General features: G+C 46.7%; 1 protein-coding gene across 1 annotated transcript; it reads left to right on the top strand.

Moving 5' to 3' along the window:
* Positions 1-1,386: 1,386 nt before the first annotated feature.
* On the top strand, positions 1,387-25,345 carry LOC140499814 (CUGBP Elav-like family member 5). The gene is made up of 12 exons (XM_072601695.1): positions 1,387-1,447; positions 2,671-2,673; positions 6,256-6,384; positions 6,777-6,856; positions 9,654-9,800; positions 10,959-11,103; positions 11,477-11,623; positions 12,106-12,168; positions 12,248-12,337; positions 14,183-14,326; positions 22,262-22,406; positions 23,183-25,345. Exons 1-11 carry the CDS (start codon positions 1,399-1,401, stop codon positions 22,387-22,389), a joined length of 1,125 nt encoding a protein of 374 aa, XP_072457796.1. The 5' UTR covers positions 1,387-1,398; the 3' UTR covers positions 22,390-22,406; positions 23,183-25,345.

The following is a 25,345-nucleotide window of genomic DNA, read 5'->3' as shown; positions in this document are numbered from 1 at the left end:
TTCACTTTTATAAGATTTTAAGTTCCAAATTTTTTCTCTCTCCCTCCCCTTCCTTATCCCCAAGACAGCAAGCAATCTGATATAGGCTATGCATGTACAATCATATGAAACATATTTCCACATTAGTCATGTTGTGAAAGAAGAATCAGAACAAAAGGGAAAAACCAGAAGAAATAAAAAACAAATGGAAAAAATAGTCTGCTTCAACCTGCATTCAGATTCCATAGTTCTTTCTCTAGATGTGATAGCATTTTCCATCATGAGTCTTTTGGACTTGCCTTAGAGCATTGTATTTTTGAGGGGAGCTAAGTCTAGCAAAGTTGGTCATCACACAATGTGGTGCAAGCTTTCTTGATCTCCTGCTTTGGACTATTGCAATAGCCTTCTGATGGGTCTGAGGGCAGCTAGATAGCACAGTACTGGGCCTAGAGTTAGGAAGACTCATCTTCATGAGCTCAGTTCTGGTCTCAGACACCAACTGTGAGCCTGGGCAAGTCACTTTACCCTACTTGCCTCAGTTTCCTCATCTGTAAAATTATCTGGAGAAGGAAATCGCAAACTATTCCAGTATCTCTGCCAAGAAAACCCCAAACAGAGTCATGAATAATCAGATACAACAATTTTTCTGGTAGGTCAGCCTGCCTGAAGTCTCTCTCCACTCCAATCCACCTTCCATTCAGCTGCCAAAGGGATTTTCCTAAAGTACGGTCCAGCTATGTCACTCACCTACTCAATAAACTCCAGTGGCTCTCTATTATCACCAGTATCAAATACAAAATTCTCTGCTTGGCATTCGAAGCCCTTCATTGCCTGGTTCTGACCTACCTTTCCAGTCTTCTTGCACTTTACTTCCCACCACATATTCTGCGATCCCATAACACTGACCCTCTCCCTCTTCCAGTTCCAGGCCTGGAATGCTCTCCCTCCTCATCTCCACCTACTGAAGCCAAAAGGGATGTCAAGGCTTCTAAGACATGGAGGAATTCAGGTCTTACACCCAGGTCTTATACCCAGGGTATAACCTTCTGCCTCCATATATGTGAATTTGGGTGAGGGGAGTCTCTAATGTCTTCCTTCCATTTAAGGTTAAAGGCCAGGCAACCTGGAGGGTCTTGCCTCCACTCTGAAGCCCTATAGCATTCCCTGCTACCTCTGTGATAGGTGTGTGGGACCACTGCAGCCAAATCCAACCCTATTCTATACCCCTCCTTCATGGAACTATGTGAGAGGAACCTGCCTTATTAGACCCAAGGGAAAAAAGGAGGACTTTTTGCCAAAGGAAAGCCAAAGCCCTCACCGAGGAAACTGGATCACCTGGCCCACCTGATAACAAAGGTTTTCCCACTACAAGGATGAGAATTCTTCCTAACTTCCCCCTATCTCTTTCTCTCTCTGCAGATGGCGCGACCCATCCAGGTGAAGCCCGCCGACAGCGAGAGCCGTGGAGGTAACTGTCATCTCTCTTTCTTCCCCCACCCACCTTGCTCCCCCTGCCAGGGGGTGGGGTTTGTGGAGATTTCACTTAAGGCTAAACTTGGGGCCTCCATCCCCAGGGCAAGGCTTCGTTATGATGCCTATGATGTCACCTGTGATGTACACATACCCAGCTCTCTGACTCTTCTCCAGACTCCAGTTTGGATAACTGGGCTTAGTCCTTGTTTCCTCCATCTCTAAGCAGGGGGTCCACTCAGGCCTGGCCATTGTGAATTATATTTGTCTCTTCAGCCACTGAACCCCTTGAGTCCCTCAGCCCCTACAGTTCTTTTAGCTCCTCAAACCCCTCAATCCCTCCAGCTCTTGCAGACCCCTTACCTCAGTCCTCCAGTCCCCAGCAGTTTTCTGAGTTCTTCAGATCCCTGCCTCCATGATCATTTCAGTCCCCCGGTCCTTTGGTCCCCTTCCTCTCTCTCCCCAGTGTTGCTCTACATCTTCATGGATTGTACCTCCAGGATTTACCAAGACTACCTGGATTCTGTGAAAAACAGACAATGTTCCATAGAAGTGCCTTGTTTTTGGAGTGAGGTGACATTGGTTCAAATCCCAGCCCTGCCAGTGATGATCTGTATGAATTTGGGAAATAGACCTTAATTTCTTACTCTATAAAATGAGAGAGTTGGATAATATGGTCCCTTCCAAGTTGGAAGTCTGAGATTCTATGAAAGAAATGTTACTTTGAACCAGGCTTTGCAGAAGAAGTAACCTTTGTCAGATAGGGTTTGGATAGTTTGGTTTGAAAAATATGGGTGCCATGTAACTGGGGGGGAGGGAAATAAAATATTAAATTAGAAGTCAGAAAGGAAGGAAGAAAAATTGGTTTCCTTCCACATACCTCATACAGAAAAGTGTGGTGGGAGCAGCCCTCACACCACTCCAACTCCCATCATGCCTTTTTGGCCAGCAAGCCCTTTCTAGGCAGGGCAGGAGGCCCTTCTTAGGGTCAAGCATGGCTGAATGGGAGAGGGACAACTCATAGGGCAGGTAAGATTAGGGTGAGGAAGCAAAGAGGAGAGGAGAGAAGGAGAACAACCTAGGGTGGCCAGGGTCATGCTGCTTAGGAGGCTATGTGGTCAGGGTGCCTTGGCCTGAATTCTTTAGCCCCGGTTTCACACACAAACCAGTCCCTCCCTGCTGGCCTCCAGGGGCCCAAAGTCAAGTATGCCTTCCTTCTAGGAAGTGCCTGATGTTCATGCCATCCTTCCTGGCTTTCAGGCAGAAAGCGCTAAGAGCCTTCACCTGGGCGGGGGCGGGGGGAGCCTTCACCTGGGGGGAGCCTTCACCTGGGGGGGAGCCTTCACCTGAGGGGGAGCCTTCATGGGGATGGGGGCGGAGCAAGGTTCTTGTCTTGGTTACTCGTAAGCTGAATGAATGAAAAAACGATCTGTCAGAGTCCTAGCACAGAAAACAGAGGTAATATCCCTTGCCCCTCCACCCCAGAGGATTTCTGTGAGGAAAACATTTTGTAAACTGTATGTTCTTATAGAAATGGAAGCGATTATGATCATCAGCATTATTCTTATCCCTTCCTGCTTCCCCCACCCTGCCTCTGAAGCCTTCTCCATCCTTGGGGAAGCAGTGAGGAATGTGCTGCTTTTAGGAAGCTTCATCCCCAGACAACAGAAGAAAGGGGACTGTTTTCTCTTCCCATCAGACCTCCTTAGAGGGGGTCTAAAGGGCAAAGGAAGGTGGAATGGCATGGACATCTAAACCTATCCCTTGCCTTGAGAGTCCAAGCCCAGGCTGTTTCCCCAACTCCTCTGGGCTTCTGTCACTGTCCAAGGGGCCTCTGGGAGAGGCACAGAACCCCAAATAAACATTAAGCCTTAGAAGACCCTGCCATTATCTATGGGGAGGGATGAAGACCAGTGAGAGCCTCCCGTAGGAATCAGAGGTCCGCCATCTCCAAGGAGAGGGACGAGATTTGCCTTGGATGTAATAGAGATAGGTATATGGGGAAAAGGTGGCACCGGGTATTTCTGGGAGCAGTGGAGTCCCTTCCCCCACCTCCAGCTGCCTCCTCAACACACTGGTCTATAGCAAGAGAGGTAGACGGGAGATGCCCTCCCCCCACCAGGGGCTCTCAGGGTTCACCTCCCTCTTATAGATCCTCTTTCTTGTCTCTGCCTCCCACGGTTCAGACCTTCACCCTCTAATATTCTCTGTCAGGGCTCCATCAGACAAGATGTTCTTCTCTCCCCGTTCCTCTCCCCCCCCAACCAATCTCACCAATGACTGATAAGAATAGGTTTCCATGGCAATGCAACTCAACATTGAGGGAGGAGGAGATAAAATGCTCCTGATTGCTGGACAGCGCAGGAAATTGCCGGGCCAAGGAGGGAAAAAAGCTGGGGGTTGGGGGGGGGGGGGGCAGGAGGAGATGGTCAGGTGATTCTGAGAACCAATAGGAGAGGGCACCCTTGCCCACTACCTCCCCTGGGTTTTGAGCCGATGCCTTCCCCTGCCTTGGCAGCAAAAGGGCCAACCTGTTGACTCCATAGTGAAAAGCTGGTTTAGGCAGTGGAGCAGCCAGAGGAGGATGCCTGCACAGGGAATGGGGATGTGGGGAAGTCCCTCCTCAGGCATCCTAGAGCCCAGGCTCTCAGTAGGGTCTTTGTCCCTGGAGTACATGGAGGAATTCAGGCCTGAGAATTCGGAAGCCTAGATTCCATTCCTGGTTCTCTGACCTGGGGCAAGTCCCTTCCTCTCTTGGAACAACCCTCCCCTCTCCCCCCACCCTGTAAAATAATAATCAGACTAAATTGTCTCTAATTTACCTCTTAGCTTTGACATTCTGTGTTCCAAGAACCCTCCCAGCCCTGACATCCTTTGTTCTAAGGGCCCTCCCAGCCCTGACATTCTCTTACGTTTTCTAAGATCCTGTCTAATAGCCTGAATGGGGCTAGACAAGAAATTTAACTGAAAAAACTATGAAGGTTTTAATGGAGCCTCACAATGAATTAGCAGTGTGATACTGAGATCAAAAGAAGCAAACATCTACCTTAAAACAGGCGTTGTGTTCGGGAATAAGGAAGAGGTAGTCTGGTGCTGCCCTGCCCTGCCCAGGTCTTATTTGGAATATTCTGGGCAATTCTGGGGCCTGTATGAGGAAGGAGGCTGGTAACTGGAGACAGAATGGAGGAAGACAACCGGGATGTGAAGGACCTTGGAATCACACCATGTGAGAATCAGGAAAGAGGAATATTTAGCCTGGAGAAGGGAGGGAGGAAAGGGATTTATATAGTGCCAATTATATGTCTGGCACCGTGCTGAGTGCTTTACAAATATTAACTCATTTGGTGTTCACTAACAACCTTGTAAAGTAGGGGCTATTATTATCCTCACTTCCCAGATAAAGAAGTTGAGGCAAACAGAAGCTACATGACTTGCCCAGGGTCACGCAGCTAGGAAGTCTTTCTGAGTCTAGGCCCAGCATTCTATCCATTGCATCACCAATTTTCACCTAGAAGACAAGAATTGTTGTTCTTCAAGTCTTTGGAGGGCTTATCATTGAGAGACCCTAGAAGAGAGGACCAGAAGCTGGGGGTGGAAGTTGCTAGGAAGCCAGTTGAGACTTGATGTCAGGAAAAACATTTCCTGAGGATGAGAGGGCTCCCAAGAGAAGGGGCTGTTAGCAGAACCCCTTCATGTTGGAAGTCTTTAAAGGCTAGTGGGCCACTTGCCAAGAATATTGCGAATGGGGGATTCTTGTCCTGGTGCAGCTTAGATCAGATGGCCTGAAGTCTCCTCCCAACTCCTAGATTCTAGATGTAGAGATGGGAACCTGAGAGGAGAGAAATCCAGAGATTGGAAGAGCCACTTAGGAGCGATGTCCTGCAAGGAGGGGGAGAGGGTGTCGGAAGCCACCTTGGTGGGTGCACACTTGCCAACCCAGACTCTAAGCAAAGTTTTCCAGCAAGCTAATATTAGTCCCTTAGTAGAAAGGGAGCAGAGTTGTTTGGCTTGGTCCCAGAATTCAGAAGCAGGAACAGTGGAAAGGATTTCTAGGGAGGCAGATTTCAGTTTAATATAAAGAAGAATGTTCTATTAGATAAAGTGGAAAAATATTAGATTTGGAATCCTAGTTAGATTGAAATCTCAGCTCTGCTCCATACTCCTGGTGTGACCTTGGGCAAGTCAATTCACTTTTTTTGGTTTCGTTACTTGTAAAAGTAGGAAGCTGGACTAAAAGTCTTTAACATTCCTTCTGTGTGGAGTCAGGAGGACCTGAGTTCAAATCCAGCCTCAGACACTTCTTAGCTTAACCTTAATTGCCTCCCCAACCCCCCCAAAACAAGATTCCTTCTGTGACCAATTAGAGATCTTTCACAATGAAATGGGCTGAGCAGGAGGGAGTGAACTCTCCATCATTGGAAGTACCTAAAGAGAGCTTGGAGGAACCCCAGTCAGGAAGGCTAATGAGATGATTCTGCCTGGCCTGGGTGACCTCCAAGAATGCCAGCTGTGGGATGTTAAGATTCTATGACATTTCCTCCCTTCTGAGAAAGAATCAGAGCCCTGCCCCTTACTGCCCTCACATCCCTGGATCTGTGTCCCCATTGTCCTCCCCCCCACCAATCAACTGCCATCTCCTCCTCTTCTCTCTTGGGGGAAACAGGCCCAGGGGGGAGTGGTCTAACAAAGAGAGTGATTAAAGGCCAGGCAGCATCTCTATTGGGGGTGTCCCCTGCTCTGGGCACTCTTTCCCAGGGCAAGGGTGCCTGGCTCTGTCCAGGCTGATGTCTCCATCTCCCCCCACAGGGGATCGGAAGCTCTTTGTGGGCATGTTGAACAAGCAGCAGTCTGAGGAGGATGTTCTCCGGCTTTTCCAGCCCTTTGGGGTGATCGACGAGTGCACAGTGCTCCGGGGCCCTGATGGGAATAGTAAAGGTGCTACTGGTGCTCTAGAGGGGAGGGAGGGAGCCTTTCATGGTCCTCTAGGGCATGCCGCTTGTCTGCCTGTTCTCCTGTCTGTCTGTTCACCTATGCCTGATTCATCTGATTGTATCTACTGGTCTCTGTCAACATGCGGCTGCCTCAGTCTGCCTGGCCGACTGTATGTGACTGTCCGTTGACCTCTGTCTCTGTAGGGCTGCCCAGCCCTGGCCATCGGACTGACCATCCCACCATACAGTTCTGTGTGCCTGTCCATGCCTGTCTATGTGATGTCGGAAGCGTGTCCTCCCCCTCCCTTTAGTCGCTAAGGCTTCAGAAGGGAAGGAGAGGCAAAAGGTAAGTCTGTCTCACCCTCCTATCTGTCCTTCCCTCTCTACCCCACACAGGCTGTGCCTTTGTGAAGTTCTCATCACACACGGAAGCCCAGGCTGCCATCCATGCCCTCCATGGCAGCCAGACAATGCCAGTGAGTATGAGATGCCAGAGGTTTCCTCCCTTCCCTGGGGGATGGAAGGAGGGGAAGGGAGACAACAGGGCTTCAGGTTGCCTGGTCCCTCCTAGTGCATTCAGGCTAGGTGCATCCCAGAACCAGAAGACATGGCCTTTAATCCTGGCTTTGCTGTTGATCCAATAGAACTTGACCAAGTTGCTTCTCTCTGAAGCTCCATTTGCCCATCCTGTAGAGGTCCCTGGCTCAGTGGTCTTTGAGGCTTCTTTCAGATCCAGTGGTCTATGTATGAGAGGAGTCAGTGGACCCCAACTCTCTACTGAATGACACAATGGGAGAGAAGGGGGATAAGTCCCAACCCCTGCCCTCAGAGAGCGCATAGTCCAGCAGAGGAAGGAGACAGAGTGGGACAAAGACCACAGGAAAGAGACGGACTTGGGACTCAGAGGAGGAAGAGGTTAGTCTAAGATAGCAGGCAATGCTTCCCAGAGGAAATTGAGTGGGGCCTTGAAAGATGGGGAGAATCTTGACAGGTGATGAATAGGAAAGAGCAAAGGGAGGAATGTGAGCAATGATCTACAGGTGGGAAAGAGGATGGTGTAAATAGTCCACACCTGCTAGAGCTGATAGTACCTGGCAGGGAGATGGAACAAGTCTGGAGAGGGAGACTGGAGGAAGAGCAGAGAGGGCCTGGAATGTCAGACTAAAGAGTCTGGGCTTCCTGCCCGTGAGCCTCAGCAGACCCAGGAAGGGTATACGTACAGGATAGAGACATGACCAGAGCTGAGTTTTAGAAATATGACTTTGGCTGAATGTGCAAAAAAAATCATAAAATGGAAGTGAATGTTGAATACTAAAAATAAATAAATTTGTAAAAAAGTCATAAAAAGAAAGGAAAAAACTGAAGGCAGGCAGACTGGTTAGGAGCCTCATTCAAAAGTCCTGGGGAGAGCCTGAAGGAAGTAAGAATGTTCCTTCTAAAGAAGCAGCACAAAGGTCATAGCCTTCCAAGAACTGAAGGGCCTTTATAGGATAGACTTGTTCAGTTGGGTCCCAGCATAGGGCAGAATGAGGGGCAGTGGGAAACAAGACTCATAGGAAGGCCATTTCAGGTCCAAATAAAGGATACCTTCCTGACCGTGCACACTGCCTACAATGCAATGGAAATGGGTAGCATCAGGCAGGGGCTGGATGCTCTGGTCTGACCACACCTGGAACTCCATTCTGAGCCAGCTGCTAACAGAGATGGCAGGCAGCCATGGGGCAGGACCCTGGATCCAGGCTCGAGGAGAATCTTAGCCTGAAAAAAAGACTCCTCAAATATTTCAAGGGCTGTCATTTGGAAGAAAAGGTAGACATCCTTGTTGGTCACACAAGGAAGAAGTAATGAGTGGAAGTTGTAAAGATGCAAATTTAGGTTTTGATGTAGGGAAAAACTTGGTGGTCTGGACTGCCTAGCAGTTCAAGGCTTCCTCCTCCTCCTTTAAATAAAAGCTTCCTTTTGGGCATGTCGCATTAAAGGGTTATTTTTCAAGTATAGATTAGACTAAATGGTCACTGAGGAGGGCTCATTCAACTCTGAGATTCTATGGATCCCAATTAAGGATGTAGTGTGCTCATATATGTTTAACAACCAGCTCTATAAAAAAGAAAAAAACGATATATACAAAACATTTTTCAAGTTTAATCTATATTATTAACATTTTCTTAAGCCCAGACAATCATCACAACAACAAATCAAGCTCTGATTTGTAGCCTTTGCTGATTTATGAGGTGTAAAGGCTCCCACTGAAAATTTAACAATCAGTTTTCCCTAGCTGGTTGGAGCTGGCTCCAGCACACCCACAGAGGGTATTCTGAGTAGAGGACATTCCTATACAGAGGAGGGATTGTGGACTAGATAGACTCTGAGACACCACCCAACTCTAAGAGGCTACTTAAGACAGGAAAACTAGGAGGAGGACCTGGTGTAGGGGATAATGAGCATGAAATGAAGGCAGACATCCATTCAGAAGCTGTAAATGGGCATTAACAGTGCTTGTATAGGGCAATGTTTGACGATTAGGGGATGCTGGTCACTCTCTCCCATGGACACAGCTGGGATCTGCTGCTTCAGGCTCCCAGGGTCAGGATACCTGGGGATGCGGTGGGGTGTGTGTGTATGGAACTAGCGAGCATGACCATCATATGAGAGGAGGCAGCCTGGCATAGTAGACTAGAAACCAGAAGACCTGGATTCTGTTCCCAGTTCTTCCTTACCTCACTGTGCAACCTGAGACAAGTCCTTTCCCTTAATCTGAGTCTCAGTTTCCCCCTCTGTAAAACAGAGTTAGACTTGACAGCTGTTTCCAGTTCTGACATTCTATGAAAAATGTACACATGTGTGTATAAAAGGGAGTAAGGGATCCTGGGGTTGTGTCCCCCTCTCCTTCCTCCTCTCTACTGTTCCCCTGCTGGGGAAGATGTATGATCTCTCTGCCTGCATGACGCCATCATTTTGTAATTGATCTGTCTTGTGGTCATGTCAATATCTGCCTATGTGAATATTCGGTCGCCTTTCATTTCTATAGTTGTGTTTCAGTTGGTCTGTGTGGGAATTGTGCCCCTGAGCCTTGGCATTGGTAGATCAGGCTGCTGAGTTGGCCCTAGATGAATGCAGGATGCCATGTGTGTGTGTGTGTGTGTTTATGTGTGCATGTATGTGTGTCATTTTCATGGGCTGGTCATGCTGCGGAGTGGAGGAGAGGGGCAGGCCTCTCCTGGGCCCTGGCTTCTTGCTGCCCCTCTCTCTCCCTGGCCCTTGCCCCTTGCCCAGGGCGCCTCCTCCAGCCTGGTGGTGAAGTTTGCGGACACAGACAAGGAGCGGACCCTTCGGAGAATGCAGCAGATGGTAGGCCAGCTGGGCATCTTCACACCATCCCTTACACTGCCCTTCAGCCCCTACAGTGCCTACGCGCAGGCTGTGAGTACCCCTAACCCCATCTCTCAGCAGTGTTGTCTCTCTATCTTTCTGCGTCTTTGCCTCGCCTTCCCTCCCTTCTCTTCCTCTTCCTCAGCTTGACGTTGACGCTTCTGGCCTCAGTTTTGTCTGTCTGTCTGTCTCTCTCCATCTCCCATTCTTTCCATCTATTTCTCCAGGTCCATCTTGTTTTCACTCAGCCTCTGTTTCTCTCCTCCCACCTCTGTGTTACGGTCTACCCAATCTTCTCTCTGACTCAGCTCCCCTCTACTTATATCTCTCCCCTTTCCTCTGTCTCTGTTTCCCTACCCAATTCTCTCTCTTGGCATGTCTAGCTACCTATCTCTGACTAGGTCTCACTGTTTCTGTCTCTTTCTCTTCTCTGTCATCTGTTCCTGTCCCTCTCTCTCTTTTTGTTCTTAGGAGAATGGGAGGAAAAGGAAATGGGAGGAAATAGTGGGGGGCTACTCCCTAGGGACAGGGGAGTTGGGATCCCTCTCCATCACGCTGACCCTTGGCACTAGGACATATGCCCATTGTGGCATCAGCCCTCCCAATGGGATGCTCCCTTCCACCATCCTGAGGCATGCCCCTAGAACCAGATCAGAAGACACAGGTGGGAAAGACCAGGAGGCTACTGGTTTTGGACTTCATGCCCAGGGTTAAAGAGGTAGAGATCAACCACAGCCTGACCCCTAAATCACTCTCTACCCGACAAGAATGTGCATGGTTCAATGTGGTTCCTCTAGGGGACATGCCATTAGAGGAGGGGGGCTAAGAGAGAACCTAGGGCCAGTTGTTGGGTAGATGGAGGGAGCGCCAAGCTATTGAGTTGTGTATCCAACATCCCTGCCAGACCCACTCTCAGTGGAGTCTGATGCCCTCTTGTGGTCAGACTGAGGAGCAACTGGATTGGGGATCAGGGCTGGACCCACCCAAGCCCTTCAAAGCGACGGTCCCCATCCCCATGAGAACCCTAGGTCCCAAACCCTCTGGTCCCAGGAGAGGGGAAGGGGAGGAGGAAGAGGAGAAGGAGGAAGAGGAGGGAGAGATGGAAGAGGCACAGCGGGGGAGAAGGAAGACATAGAGGAGGAAGAGAAAATGAAGGGAGGGGGAGGTCTTTTGGCAACTGTCAGACTTACTTATCCTGTCTGGCCCCAGCTTATGCAGCAGCAAACCACAGTGCTGTCCACCTCCCACGGCAGCTACCTGAGCCCAGGCGTGGCCTTCTCCCCCTGCCACATCCAGCAGATTGGCGCTGTAAGCCTCAATGGGATTCCTGCCACACCCATCGCCCCAGCATCTGGTGAGTGGCTGGCATAGGCCCCGTGTAGCCAGGCTGTAGGAAGTTTGCAGTGATTAGAGGTCCTAAAGCCAAGAAATCTCATTTCTCCTACTAACCAGCTCTTTGGCCTGAGGCCTTTCCCATCTCTGGACTTCAGTTTTCCTCTCTATAAAATGGGGGAAATCTAGAAGACTAGTGGGAATCTCAAAGCCCTGATTCTGAAAGATTATGACCTAGGATAAACCTCTTTTAAGACCCTGAGTATGTACAATATGGCAAAACTAATGCCCAGCCTAGTGATTTCCAAGTGAGAAGGCCCATGGGGCTGAGGAATGAGTAGGTGAGTCCTCCATATTCCTGATGACTGAAGACCTTGGCTTCCTTCCTCTCCTAGGGCTACACTCTCCACCACTCCTAGGCACAGCAGCTGTGCCAGGTCTTGTCACCCCCATCACCAACGGCTTCGCGGGTGTGGTGCCTTTCCCTGGTGGGCATCCAGCCTTAGAAACTGTATACGCCAATGGCCTTGTGCCCTACCCAGGTAACACGGGGGTGAGATGAAGGGTCTCTGCTGAGGATAGTTTCAAATGTCCCAGTTGCCTCAGACTGGGAGATCTCTAAAGGAAATCTGAGTTTAGGGACCGAAAAGGAGCAGTGAGGGGATGGGGATTGATGGATGAGAAAGGGATGGGAGACAAATAAGCGGAGCCTCTAGAGGTAGCATCAGGCAAATCCCTTCCATTCTCTGGGCTTTTGCTTCCTCCCCTTTCAAATGAGTTTAGATTCACTGACCTCTGAGGTCCCTTTTACCTCTTGTTTCTACGACACTCCGACCTCTGCTGTGCCTTGGTTCAAGTCTCCCACAGAACCACCCAACCCAGCCCTCCATTTCTTATCCGGTTCCCCACCCCCAGAGTAGCAAGTGGTGGCAAGGATAGGGGCCAGTGCGGGGAAGGGGACACAGAATGGTGAGGGTGCCTCCCCTTCTTTAAGGTTATCCTCCGCCCCTGGTCTCTTCTCCAGCTCAGAGTCCCTCGATGGCTGAGACCCTCCATCCAGCTTTCTCAGGAGTCCCACAGTACACAGGTAGGCATACCTCCCTATTGCCCTGCAGACTCTTGCCTGATTTCATGCCACACTTCATCCTCTCTCTCCCTCTCCCCAGCGATGTACCCAACTGCGGCCATCACACCTATTGCCCACAGTGTCCCGCAGCCTCCGCCTATCATCCAGCAGCAGCAGCAGCAGCGAGAAGGTGAGACAGTCCCGGTCCCTCCCTGATTGTGCCCACATGAAGGCACTAGCTCACACTCTCATCCCATCTTGGGGACCCAAGACAAGTCCCTTCCCTCTAATGAAGCTATTTCCTCCCTTGTAAAATGAAGTTAATAATCTCCAAGGATAAAACCAGATCAAAGATTCAATTCACTGGCCCTGGACTGGGCTACCAGGCAGACAGACAGGGATGAGATAGATCCCTGCCCCTGGAGAGCTCACAGTCTGGAAGGGGGCTGAGAAGAAGGGTACACAAAGCTAAAGTAATGGGCAGGACATGATAAGGCCCATGGGATACAGAGGAAGGAGAGATCACTTGAAGTCAAATGAAGGGGGAATTAGGTAGGAGCTGGCCATAACAGATGTCAACAGGGAAGTGACAAGTGTCCTCTGCCTCCTCTCCCCACAAGGCCATGAATAATCACACCCCCAAGAAGGGCATGCACAATGACCCTTAAATATACTACAAGCCAGAACCATCTGGCTTGCAGAACAACCTCCAGGCTTTTAATACCTATAATGATGGGTCAGTTTTCCCAGGGTTCCTTGGAAAATGTGTGCCTTTTTAGTTTCTTTGTACACATATTCTTGGCCCACATCCTGATTTCTTTTCAGCCATGCCTAATTTCATTGCAGCCTTCACTTTATGTAGCTGGGGCCATTTTGTATAGTCGTGGCTAACAGAGGTTCCACGTTGAGAGTTTTTTGGACAAATGAGCCTTCTAACCTAAGGATGTCCCAGGATGTTAGTTATCACATTGCCTTCTAAGAGGCCTATGAGGGGGGTGCGGCATTATCTCCTTTTACAGGTGATGGAACTGAAACTCAGAGAGGCTGGGCAGTTTGTCTAGGGTTACCCAACTTGTAACCCAGGAATCAGACTTGGGCAGTCTGACTCCTTTATGTCAATGGAATGCCCCTCAAACTAATATCAAACAATACCAATGCCTCTGAATCACATATCTGTCCAGTGGGGGACAACAGAGACCTGAATGGTCCCAAACTGCATCATAGAATCCTGAAATTTAGAACCACCAAGTATCTTGGCAACCATTGAGTCCAACCCTTTCATTTTATGGATAAGGAAACGGAGGCTCAGGTAGGGGAAATATTTATGCAAGGTCACACAGATAGTACAGAAGTTTGAACCCAGGTCTCCTGATTTCAGTGTTCTTTCCATGACACCAAAACTGATATTACTTCAACAGGTGCAGTTCAGGACACTTGCTTGGGGCCCACACAAAAATGCACCCCTTTCTCTCTGCTCTAGTACCAATTCATATAGGTTTTGACATTTAGGACAATCCTTATAGGTTTGGGATGGCAGAAGAGTATACCCAAGCCTGGGTTTTGCCATGGGCTTTTATTCTGGGTGGGTCTTAGCATCTCCTCTAAAATGGAGATGATAACCCCTACCTCATCTCCTTCCTTGGATTCTGATAAGGAGAGGGAATGCATGAGAAACCCTAAAGTATTCCCAAATTAAAGGAGGGAGGGGTTGGGATTTATTACTGACATGCAAGGTGCTTTACTCATTAGTGGATGATTGGGTTGCCTTGAGGCATTTTTGCCTTCGTCTCTAGTAAAATCTAAAATCCAGACCATGAAGTTGCCCCAGTGCTTTCCACGAGCAGGATCTGAATAGTTCAGGAGTTTCTAGGGGCTAGGTTCACCCAGACAGAAGCTCTCCTCCTTCCTGAAGATTGCTTGGTCTAATGCCTTGAGCGGATACATTGCCCTCTGCATGACCCGGTGCTCAGGATCCTAGTGGGGTCCCATCTCCTCTCCTTGGGGGCTTTATGTCTTTCTCTCCCCCTACCTGCAGGTCCCGAAGGCTGTAACCTGTTTATCTACCACCTCCCCCAGGAGTTTGGAGACAGCGAGCTGATGCAAATGTTCCTGCCCTTCGGCAACATCATCTCCTCCAAGGTGTTCATGGACAGAGCCACTAATCAGAGCAAGTGCTTCGGTAAGCAACTGTCCCATCCCATCAACAGCCCAGCATACAGACCATGAATCCCTGGGCCAGGAAAAGACGTTAGCGACTGGCCATGGTGCTAGATGGAGACCAAGCCAAATTCCAGCATGGTTCCAACCTCTATTCCTTCAGCCATCAGCCAACAAGCATGGTGCCTCTTGAGTGCAAAGCTCACACACTTCATCACTGAGGGAGACTGAGGCCCAGGTCTTGAAGAGTTCATTGGCTGAATGCTGAAAGTGATTGGGAACTTGATGTAAGTAGGATGTTGTGAGAGCTTAGGAGAGATTATATACAGCTGAGAAACCAAGGAAAGTGGTGGAGAAGAGGGTGTCTTTTAGGCCTTGAGGGATGGGGAAGAATTGGATAAGAAAAAGGGGAGGTGAGGACAAGAATGAAAAGACATTTCAGGTGATAGGGAAAATAAAAACACCCATAGCTCCTCATTGTGGCCTCTAGGATCCCACACAACACAGCTGCTCATTCTGTTCTCCCCTAAGCCTCCCTTCCCCCAAGGTCAACATTTCCAATTCCAGCCCATCATGAAACTCAAATCCACCTCCCTCTAGAATGTCCCAGAGAAGTCTTTTCCACTTGAAGAAAGGGCATTCACACCCTTGAGGATGGTGGTTGTAGAAAACATTATTCCCCAGGCTTGGGCCTATAGTGATGGGCAGCCAGGATAGGGACAGGAAAGGAATCCACTCTTGGGATCCCCAGATGAGCTTGGATCTCCTGTGTTTTGTTCCACTAGCCTGCTTCTCTCAATAGCTGCTGGGACACCAGACTTCTTTCCACTCTACTCTCTTATACCAGGATGTGTTTTTCTTATATGCCTTTGAGCTCCAAAGAGAAATTTTTTTTAAAAAAATGCTTCTTATTACTACTTAAGATTTCATTTAAGAGTCACATGAAATGAGAGTAGGAAAGCGATTGGGGAGGGGGTAAAAGGGGTACAATGGATGCTCGCTGAGATCTTGTCAGCTTTTCACCCTATGAATTCATTCTAGCCCCAAATCTATGATCATATGTTATTATGAGTCATAGAGCCTGGGAACTGACCCAAGATTTCAACCAAGATAGAGATGGGCTAAAAGAATTAGAAGGGATAGTGAAATGAATTAGCCCACAGAGGGCTCTGGGGACCTGAACATGGCTACCTACTGTTAAATAAAGCAGAGAAGATATCCTAATCAAACAGGCTGCCTGAAACCTGGAGGGATGACTTTACATCGTCAGTGAGGGCATACACAAATAAGTTAAGTACAAAATAATTCAAGGAGGGAAAGAGCACAGACAATTATGGGGTCAAGAGGGCAGATCAAGGAAGGCTTCTTGTAGGAGGCAGTGCCTTGAAGGAAGCTAGGGACTGAAAGAACAAGTGAAGATGGGCCCCACTCCAGGCACAGAGACCAGAACTGGGCTTTGAGAAGCAGCTAATAGACCAGCATGGCTGGAGTATGAAGGAGTACGTGCAGACGAATAAGATGAAATCAGTCTGGAGAGGGGAGTGGGAACCAAATGGTGAAGGGCTCTAAAGCCAGGTGAGGGCTCTGCATCCTATCTCAGGTAGCAGGGAATTCCTGAAGGTGTTTAAACAGGGAACGAATATGATCAGACCTGTGGCATCTTCACCATTTTGAAGAATCTTACCTATATTCTACTGCAAATCCCCCACAAACATGCTGGGAGGGCTTGCCAGAGCTATCCCAACACAATGAGCCGTCTGCTTCCCACTTCTGACTTCCTAACAAGCCCAGCTTTTCTGGCAATGCACAGCTGGTGAAATCTTTGCTTTGTTTTTCCTGGATGATGCGGTCACCTACTCACACCTGTGCAAGTCCATGTCTGTTTGACTGATGCATGAGTTTCGATTCTCCAAAAATGTAGTATTCCATGTTTCTCAGTCATATAAATACTTGTTGGATTGACCTGTATATATGCATATGTGTTTATCATATATATATACGCATACACACACATATATAATGTTTGTGTCTTATATATATACGTACGTAAAAATCAGTCTTCTAGTAATGGAGAGTGTAGATGTGTGTGTATACACATCTGTCTATATCTATATATATGGAATTGTGCAGACTAATGAACCCAGTTCTCCTTGAAATAAGTGACACACTCACACAATATATATAATATGAATATATAAACAATAATCTTTTTTAACAGCAGTCTTTTTTCAGTAATGGAATGTACAAACATATGTGTACATATATATACATATATGTATACATATATATGCATGTATAGTCACACACATCTATATACACACAGCTCCATATAGAGTATATATACTATATACATTCTTCTCGTGATGGTATCTGTGTGCACACACACACAGTCTGTATGTTTATATATCGTACGTATACACATGCACATACACATGTATATACACACACATATGTATATATACATGTATACAATATATACACATATTTTCTTGGTCAGTTTTACTTTTTCAGTTGCATCATAAGTTAAGGCTTAGATTTGGAAAGTAACTTCAAAGTAACTTTAAGGTCTTCTAGTCCATCCCCTGTCATTGAGGAAAGAGAAAACTGAAGCCCAGGGAGGAGAGGTGATGTGTCCAAACTCACCTGAGGCGGTGAGCAACAGAGCCAGAATTTGAACCCTGACTCCAAATCCTGCCCCTTCTCTACTGTACCATGTTGCCTTTAAGTAATAATGTCTGTAAATTTTTCCCAGGGACTTGATATCTCTGCCTTAATCATTGGTCCCTCAGGGTCCCCAAAATTGGGTCACCTTCAAGAAGGAAAGAAACAATGATTTAATAAGCATCTACTACGCGCCAAGCCCTGTGCTAATGCTATAAACATATTATTTAATTTATCCTCACAAAATCCCTTGGAGGATGCTACTGTTCCCATTTTACAGATAAAGAAACTAATGCAGACGGAAGTCAAATGACTTGCCCAGGGTGACACAGCTAGTCAGTATCTGAGGCCAGATTTTAAGTCAGGCCTTTCTGCTTCTAGGTCAAGTGCTCTATTCACTGCACCTCCTAGTTAGGAGATCTTCAACAAAGATAGATAGTCTAAACCAGCTCGTCTTTCCATTTTTTGTTTCCTTTACTATTTTTTCTACTTTATTATGCAGGATATTGATGTGAGAGTCCAAATCTCATCGTCACCAATAGGAGAAGTTATACCAACCTACTTTTCCATCTTTTTGTTATTGTTATTTTACTCTTATCCTTAAGTGCTCTCATGATGACCTGGTTTAATTGGGTCTCTCACCAAGCAAGCTTTCTGTGATTTTTCCTTTCTCCACACTTGCCTATTGGGGACCATAGTGCCTTTCTGAGAGAATCATAGGATCACAGACTTAGTTCTTAGAGGTCATCATGTCCAACCTCCTCATTTGACAGGGATCCAAGAGAGAGGAAGTGACTTGCTCAGGGTCACATAGGTAATTGGTATCAGAGGTGGGATTTGAACACAGGTCTTCCTGGCTCTAAGTCCAGTACTATTCTACTACACTTATCTATTTCTTTCACCATTTTCCTCTGAGAGATTCTACAAATGAGTTCATATTTTGTTCATACATTTGTTCACAGAACAAATGAGTTCTAAATGCCTGTTATCATTAGCAGCCCTCTCTCTCTCTCCCTCTCCTTTTCCTTCTCTCTCCCTCTTTCTCTGTCTCTGTCACTGTTGTGTCTCTCTCTGTATGTATGTGTGTGTGTGTGTGTGTGTGTGTATGTGTGTATTTGGGAGATCAAGTGTTCTAGACTTTAGGGGTCAGCTTGTGGTGGCAATTAATTTACATCTGTTAAGCATCTTTGAGAAATGATGATAGTTATTATCAATATTCATCCTTGTATATATTTCCATTTTTCTCCATATTTGGGGGCCATTTAAGTAACAAAGATAATTGATCAAATAATCAAGAGAATGTAGAGAGAAAAGAGAGTCTTATTTTTCATACATGCTTTGTGGGTGGAAAATGAATGACAAAAGTTTTAGGCCTTGGCTTACTTCTCTCCTTCCCTGCTCTTTCTTTTGGTGATCTCATCAATTTCCAATTAGTTATCACTTCCATGTGATAACTCCCAAATCTACATATCCAACCTTGATCTCTCTCCTGAACCCCTGGACCAACTGCCTACTGAACATCCCATTGACATCTCAAACATGAGTCCAAAATAGAACTCATGACCTTATCCCCAAATCTCCTACTCCTCATTCTCTCTATTTCCTGGGTTCTTTGAGGACCCAGATTTACAACTTTGGAGTCATAAGATTACAGGACTGGAAAGGACCTTCAAAGCTATCTAGGCCAGCTCCTTCACCTTGCAGATGAGAATACTAAGACCCAGGGAGGTAAATTCACTTGCCCAAGGTCACATGGGTAGGAAACATCAGGGGTGGTATTTGAACCCAGGTCTTTGGATTCCAGATCCATATTTCCCTTTCCCTCATCTCATATCCAGTCAGTTGCCAAGTCCTTTGAAGCCTATCTCTCCAATGTCTCCTCCATCCACATCCTTCTCTCTACTCATATATCCCATAACCCAGTTTGAGCTCTTATCATCTTTGGCCTGGATGATTATAAAAATCTCCTAACTGGTCTCCCTGTTTTCCATCTCTCTCCTCTTCAATTCAGCCTCCACAACAGCTGCCAAATTGCTGTTCCTAAAATACCATTCTGACCAAGGAACTCCCCTCCCCCTGCTTCAAAAAGTTTCAGTGGCTTCCTATTTCCTTCAGGATAAAATACAAACTCCTCTGCCTATCCTTGAAAGCTCTCCACAACAAGGTGGCCATTTACTTGTCCAATATGATTTCCCATTACTCCCCTTGTATGCTCCACTCCACTGACATTGGCTTGCTAGCTATGTCCTGTACATGACATTGCTTCATCTTTTACCTCAATTCCAATGCACAGTTGGTTCCCCCATATCTGGAATGTCTTTGCTCCTCACCTTCACCTCATATAATCCCTTTATTCAAATCACAACTTTGGGACCCTTTACCACCTTCTACAAGAGGCCTTTGCTGACCACCCCCCCTAGTGATTAGTATCTTTCTCCCTTGGAAATTACTTTTGCTTTGTGTGTGTTTGTGTGTGCGTGTTTATTTGTACTTACTTGAGTACATGTTATATCCCTGAGTAGTATGTAAACTCCTTGAGAACAGGGACTGTTTCCTTTTTGTCTGTATCCCTACTTCCTGGGGACACATGGGAGGGACTTGGGAGATATTTGTTTAATTGAATGAAGCAAAGGGTTCTGAAGAGTGAGCAGAAAGCTACAAAGGCAGCCAGGAGGAGAGGGTCATTAACCAAATCAAAAGCTTAAGAAGGGTTAAGGAGGATGAGTGGAAAAGGGCTACCAGATCTAACAGTTAAGAGATCACTGATAGCCTGGAGATAACAGTTCTAGCTGAGTAGTAGTGGTTGGAAGGTAGAATGTAAGGAGCAAGAAGAAAAGGTGAGAAACAAGTAGCAAGTGTAGTCTTTCTAGGAATTTAGCAAAGAAAGAAGAACGATAACCAGCATTTATTTAGATAGCACTTCCAGGCTTATAAAAACACTTTGCAAACACGTCCGTTAATCCTCAAAATATCCTGAGAGGTAAGTGCTGCTATTATTCTCTTTTTTGCAGATGAAGAAATTGAGGCAGAAAAAGGTTGAGTAACTTGCTCAGGGTCATCCAGTTAAGTATCTGAGCACACAGGGACTTCCTGCCACCAGGTCCAATGCTCTATCCACTACCCCACCAAGCTGCCTAAAGGAAAGAGAGATATAAAAGAGTAGCCTGAGAACTCGCCAGTGTGAAAATAGGTGTTTTTTAAAGGAATGAGAGACTGGAATATTTGTTTAGGTAGCAGGAAAGAGTCTGTGAAGAAAGAGAATTTTAAGATAAGATATAAGAAACATGTGAGTTAGCAAACTCAGAGGGAATGATCCAGCACATTAGGAAGGTCAGCTTTCGTGAGAAGCATCATCTCTTGTGAGAGTCTGGAGCCAAGGCGAGAATGGGGAATGATGCAGAGGTATGGTGTAGGGGAGCAGAGCTCACAAGGACCAACCTTTATTTCTCAGAAAAAGGAAGCAAGGGCCTCAGCAGGAAAAGGCAGAAGGGGTGGCAGAGGGAGACAAATTGAGAACTGAGAAGATTTGGAATAGCCACAGGGAGGGGGTAATCACTCAGGGAAAAATTAAAGGATTTCAGAGCATTGGTAAGGACCCAGGCGAGATGGCACGATTCAGTCAGCATGGTTGGGGGAAATGAAAGCATCCTTTATCCAGCAATAGAAAGTAATAAGACTAAAATAGGGGAGTGTAATCCAGGGTTGGGATTTGGTGAGTCTGGTGCAACATTGGGACAAGGGGCAAAGGACCATGGGTAGAGGGGCAAGGGACAGTCTACAGGTGAGCCGGAACTGGAGAGTCAGGAATGAGAAGGGAGGTAATTGAAGGCAGAGCACAGGCTGGGAGAGCCTGTGGGTGGACTGGAGGCTAAGGTAAGGACTACAGATGGGTTTAGGAATGAGAAAGAGGGGGCATCAGATGAAAGAAGTCTTCTCCTGGCAGTATGAGAATTGAGATTTCAGAGGTCAGCTAACCTACCCTCTCAATACAAATAGCCTTCTCTATAAGTGACCCCTTCTTGGACACCCCCAATACCAGAAAGCTGCCTCCAAGACAGACTTTTTGGGGATTAATTAATAGGCCTTGCTAATGGCACAGGATAGGCCTAAGAGCCCTAAAGTCATTTCTACTCATTCGATTTTTTGAATTTTTCTAGATGCTAGGTGGCAGAGGTAGAAAACTTGTGCATCATATAGAACTACAGAGTTTACTGAATAGATAATCAAAATCAAATTGCCTGCCTTCTCAAGGAGTGGGGAGAGGCAGGAGAGAGGGAGAGAATTTGGAACTCAAAATGTTTAAAAATGATTGTAAATTTTTTTTTTTACATACAATTGGAAAATGTTGAATGAAATGAAAAATTTTTAAAAAGAGTTAACTGGACATAACAAAGGAGCTAGGGCAGGAAATAAGTGATCATTGGAGGGGAGGAGGGGAATTGATTGGTACATAGCAAACTTAATGGCTTTTTTCATTTTTGAGGTAAAGCCTTTTAGAAAAACAAGAGAAATTGGTCTTAACAATGTTTTTCAGGGTTGCTGGGACATCTCATGCACGGTTCAGAGTCAGAGGACCAGGGTTCAGGTTAAATCTCTGTTAGGTCTACAGTTAAATCTAACCTTAGCTGACCAATCATTGACCTTAGGCAAGATACCCAAGAGTAAAAGTTCATATTTTGTTATCATTTTGTAGTTTACAAATGGCTTTAATCCTTCAGCTGCCCTATAAGGTGGGTAACACAAAGTGTTCTCTCCATAAGGAAACCGAGGCACAGACAGGATGGTCTTGCCCAAACTTACAGTAAGGGCAGAGCTGGAATGGGAACATGGGTCTTCTGTTTCCAAGTCTAAGTGCCTCTATACTAATGGTATCAAACTCAAATAGAATTGGAGACCACTAAGCAGTACATGAGGATGTCTGCAGGCCTTGTGTTGACTTAATTTTAGAATGAGATGATCGTTTATGTTTTATTATATCTTTTTTTTTTTTGTTAAGTATTTCCTAGTTTCATTTTAGTCTGGTTCCCAGCACACTCAGGAGGTTGTAGGCTGCTTTGACCTCAAATTTGACATCTCTTCTATTCTCCCACCATTCTAGGCCTTGTTTTCCTCAGGTGCAAAGAAGGAGTTGTCCACCATTTTTTTTCCAGGGAAGAGCAAAATGTGTGTGATTGATATGTTTAAAGACAACGTAATAAAAGCAGGCAAGCTCACTAAGCTCTCCTGCTAAGAGCTTCCCCCTTTCTGGACTCCCCCTGCTACTTAGCATCCCCTCCCCCTCTGCTCTGGCCTCCAGGTTTTGTGAGCTTTGACAACCCATCCAGTGCCCAGACAGCCATCCAGGCCATGAATGGCTTCCAGATTGGCATGAAGAGATTGAAGGTCCAGTTGAAGAGGCCCAAGGATGCCAGCCACCCTTACTGACAGGACCTCCAGCACAGGTAGGAGAGCTACCTCCCTGTTCTGGCCACATGGGAGCGACTGTGGTTTCCTTGTTTCAGGCCCAGAAGGCAACTGTTAGTCCTGGCCCTGGCCACTATAAAGGCAAGATGGTGGTGGGGTAAGGAGGGGTGGGGGTGGGGAGTCCTATAGGTTTTGATTAATTTCAGATGCCTATCTCTAGCAAAGAAGGCTAGAAGGAATGGAAAGGGCATCAGGCCCAGTCCAGTGATTATACCCCCCCAGTACTCTCAGCACCTTCCTTAAGGTCTCAGAAAAGTTGCTACTAACACTTTGGGTAGAGCCAACCTTGTCCTAGCTTAAAGTAATACTTCCCTCCCTTGGAAATAGAAGTTCCAGTTCTTCAGAAGTGAGGGTTACTAAGGGCAGAGACTGACATCATCGAGGGCAACTCATGTCTTTCTGGTCAGTTCCCTTTTGGGAGACCTGGCTTGCCCAGGACTGGGTTGTTATACTTGGCATAACACCCTGGACAGAGATCACTCATGGTGATACCCATTAGGAATGTCCATCCTCATGACCTTTGGTCCAAGACACTAACAGGAGGTTTCACTGTGGGCTTCTGGCTGACTCTGTTGTCCCAGAACACTTTGAGAGTCATGAGTAAGGAAAGCCAGGGGTGGGAAGGAGGCAAGAACAGGAGGATAAAAGGACATCTTCATTCTGTCCCAGATCCAGGAGCTCTTATAGGTTTCCTTGGGTATGCACACTCAACTGAGGTTGACTCACCTCATACTTTACCTTCCTTCTCCATCAGGTGAGGGGCAAATCCGGAGGATGGTTTGCAGCTTCATATAGATCCAGGAGATTCCAGTAAATTACAAACTGTTTTTGACACCAGCCCTCCCCTTCCTATCCCCCTGCAACACCCCACCCCCCCAAAAATGTGAAACATTGGAGAGGAACGCAGCTTTGGAAGGCGACGGCAAGGAGATCCTTCCCATGGGGGGCTCCAACAATGTCCTGGGGACCAGAACATGGCCCCTTGGGGACTAAGGATTCTCCACCCTGAGAGGACACAGGGAAAGAGTGAAGCATTGTGGACCAGAAAGTTCATTGTTGTATCTTTAGGTCACCATGACAACTCTCAGAACTTTGAGACTCACCCTTTCATATATATATACATATATATATATATATATACAGTATATATTTTTTTTTAAGTAAATCACAGGACCAAACTTTGCAGAGACTTCTGCCTGTGGGAGAAGGATTATGTCATCTCAACAGGAACTTAATGAGCCCTGAACATTATCAGAGGGAAAAACAGAAGGGTAGCAAGAATCAGGCACCCTCACGTTCTCTCTCTGCTCAGTATTAGGTTCGGGCTTTTGGAGAAGCAAGGATGGAAAGTGCTCCAACACTATATACCTCCAGGATCTTGTTACCATGGCGGCAACTGGATGAACCACTGAAGAATTTTTGAATGGCCTTCAGGCCAGCTTGGTTAGGCAAGCTTGAGTCCTTGCAGGGCCAGCATGCCCATGGATTTGAGACTCTGGCTCAATCCCATCCCCATAGGAATCCCCTTACACCTGGGTTTAGGCACAAAAATTACCTTTGACTTCCCCTTCCCCCCCATCCCTGCTCACGCCCTTGTATCATCTTCATATTCATAGCCTTATCCTGTTCAGCCCTTGGGTTCCATCTTTCTTCTGTGGGGCACTGGGGGGAGGGAATTAGGGGGCCACATCCTACCCACCTCCCACGTGCCTGGCAGCTGCCTCCTGCCCCTGAATATACCAGCCTGGAAACCAACCCCCTGCCTTACTTAGGGGGTCAAGAATGAAGAAAACTAGGCTCATTGGTGTTCAGCTGGTCCAAATGCTTATTGACCAAGCACACCCTTGGGATGATGTTTTCTCCAAGGATGATTAGCAGGAAGGGAAACTGTCTTTTGTCACCAATTTGGTCCTTCTCTGAGCTGGTGCCAGGAAGAACCAAGCAAAACAGATTTTCCCAAGGATACAGAAGGCAGCCCACGTGTATCTATCCAGATATATCTCTATCTTCATATAGATTCCCATACTGTAAGCACAGAACCAAGTTCAAAGCTTGGTTAGTCTCATTCCCAAACTAGGGGATGATCCGGCTAAGATAAGTAACAATTGGACCACTTGAAAACAGCCCCTTTCATTTCTACCAAAATATCCTAAAAGACAAAAAAAAAAAGAAAAAGACCCAACCATCTTCTGAACAACTTGTTTCAAGATTCCAGAGTTTGATAATGTACCAAGAACATTCCTATTGGTGTGTGTGTGTCTGTGTGTGTCTGTGTGTGTGCGTGTGCGTGCCCGAGTAAGTGTGTAAGCCTTCATAGGTAGCGCATCATTGGGAGAAAAAGAGCAAAATGAGGGCGGGAGAAGTTGCTTCTTCCAGGGAGAAGACAGGGGCTATTGCCCGGCTTCTCTTGGACCTCAAGGTGCCACATCATGCTCTGCCCTCCTCAGGCCGCCTCCTCCATGCTCCTCAGACCCCCCCTTCAGAAGAGTGTGGTGGTGTGGCGGTGTGGCGGTGTGGTTCCCCGGCCACTGGCCACGTGGCCTGTGCGAGTGAGCGTGCGAGTGAGGCTGCAGGAGTGGAAGTCGCGTGTTTCTATAGTCCATGTTTACTGGTTGTAAATACCATTTTTATACCTGACATCTATTACGTACGTGATTTGTACCTTATTTCTGCTACAAGTAATTTCATGAAGTTTGAACTTATCTAATTTTAAACAAACAAACAAAAAAAGACTTTGGGAAATTTTCGGTTAATCTGATTTGAATTCTGTGTCAAAGATCAAGTTTCTTCTACCAGAGTGAACTATGTGACTGTCAAATGTTGCAGGTAAGAACAACCATCGTCTTAATGTCCAAAACTCCTCTCTCTGGTCTAAAGAACCTAAATTTATTTAATAAAAGTTTTACTTGCTAAAGGA

This window comes from Notamacropus eugenii, chromosome 4, assembly GCF_028372415.1.
Source record: "Notamacropus eugenii isolate mMacEug1 chromosome 4, mMacEug1.pri_v2, whole genome shotgun sequence".
Taxonomy (NCBI): domain Eukaryota; kingdom Metazoa; phylum Chordata; class Mammalia; order Diprotodontia; family Macropodidae; genus Notamacropus; species Notamacropus eugenii.
This window is presented reverse-complemented; position numbering and strand designations above follow the sequence as displayed.

What these genes read in the sequence shown, in the direction of transcription:
- LOC140499814 (XM_072601695.1), top strand. Translation starts at nt 1,399, where the DNA reads ATGGCGCGACCCATCCAGGTGAAGCCCGCCGACAGCGAGAGCCGTGGA. An exon ending in CCCTGATGGGAATAGTAAAG is followed by an intron (nt 6,385 to 6,776) that starts GTGCTACTGGTG and finishes TACCCCACACAG; the next exon opens with GCTGTGCCTTTGTGAAGTTC. An exon ending in AGGAGTCCCACAGTACACAG is followed by an intron (nt 12,169 to 12,247) that starts GTAGGCATACCT and finishes CCCTCTCCCCAG; the next exon opens with CGATGTACCCAACTGCGGCC.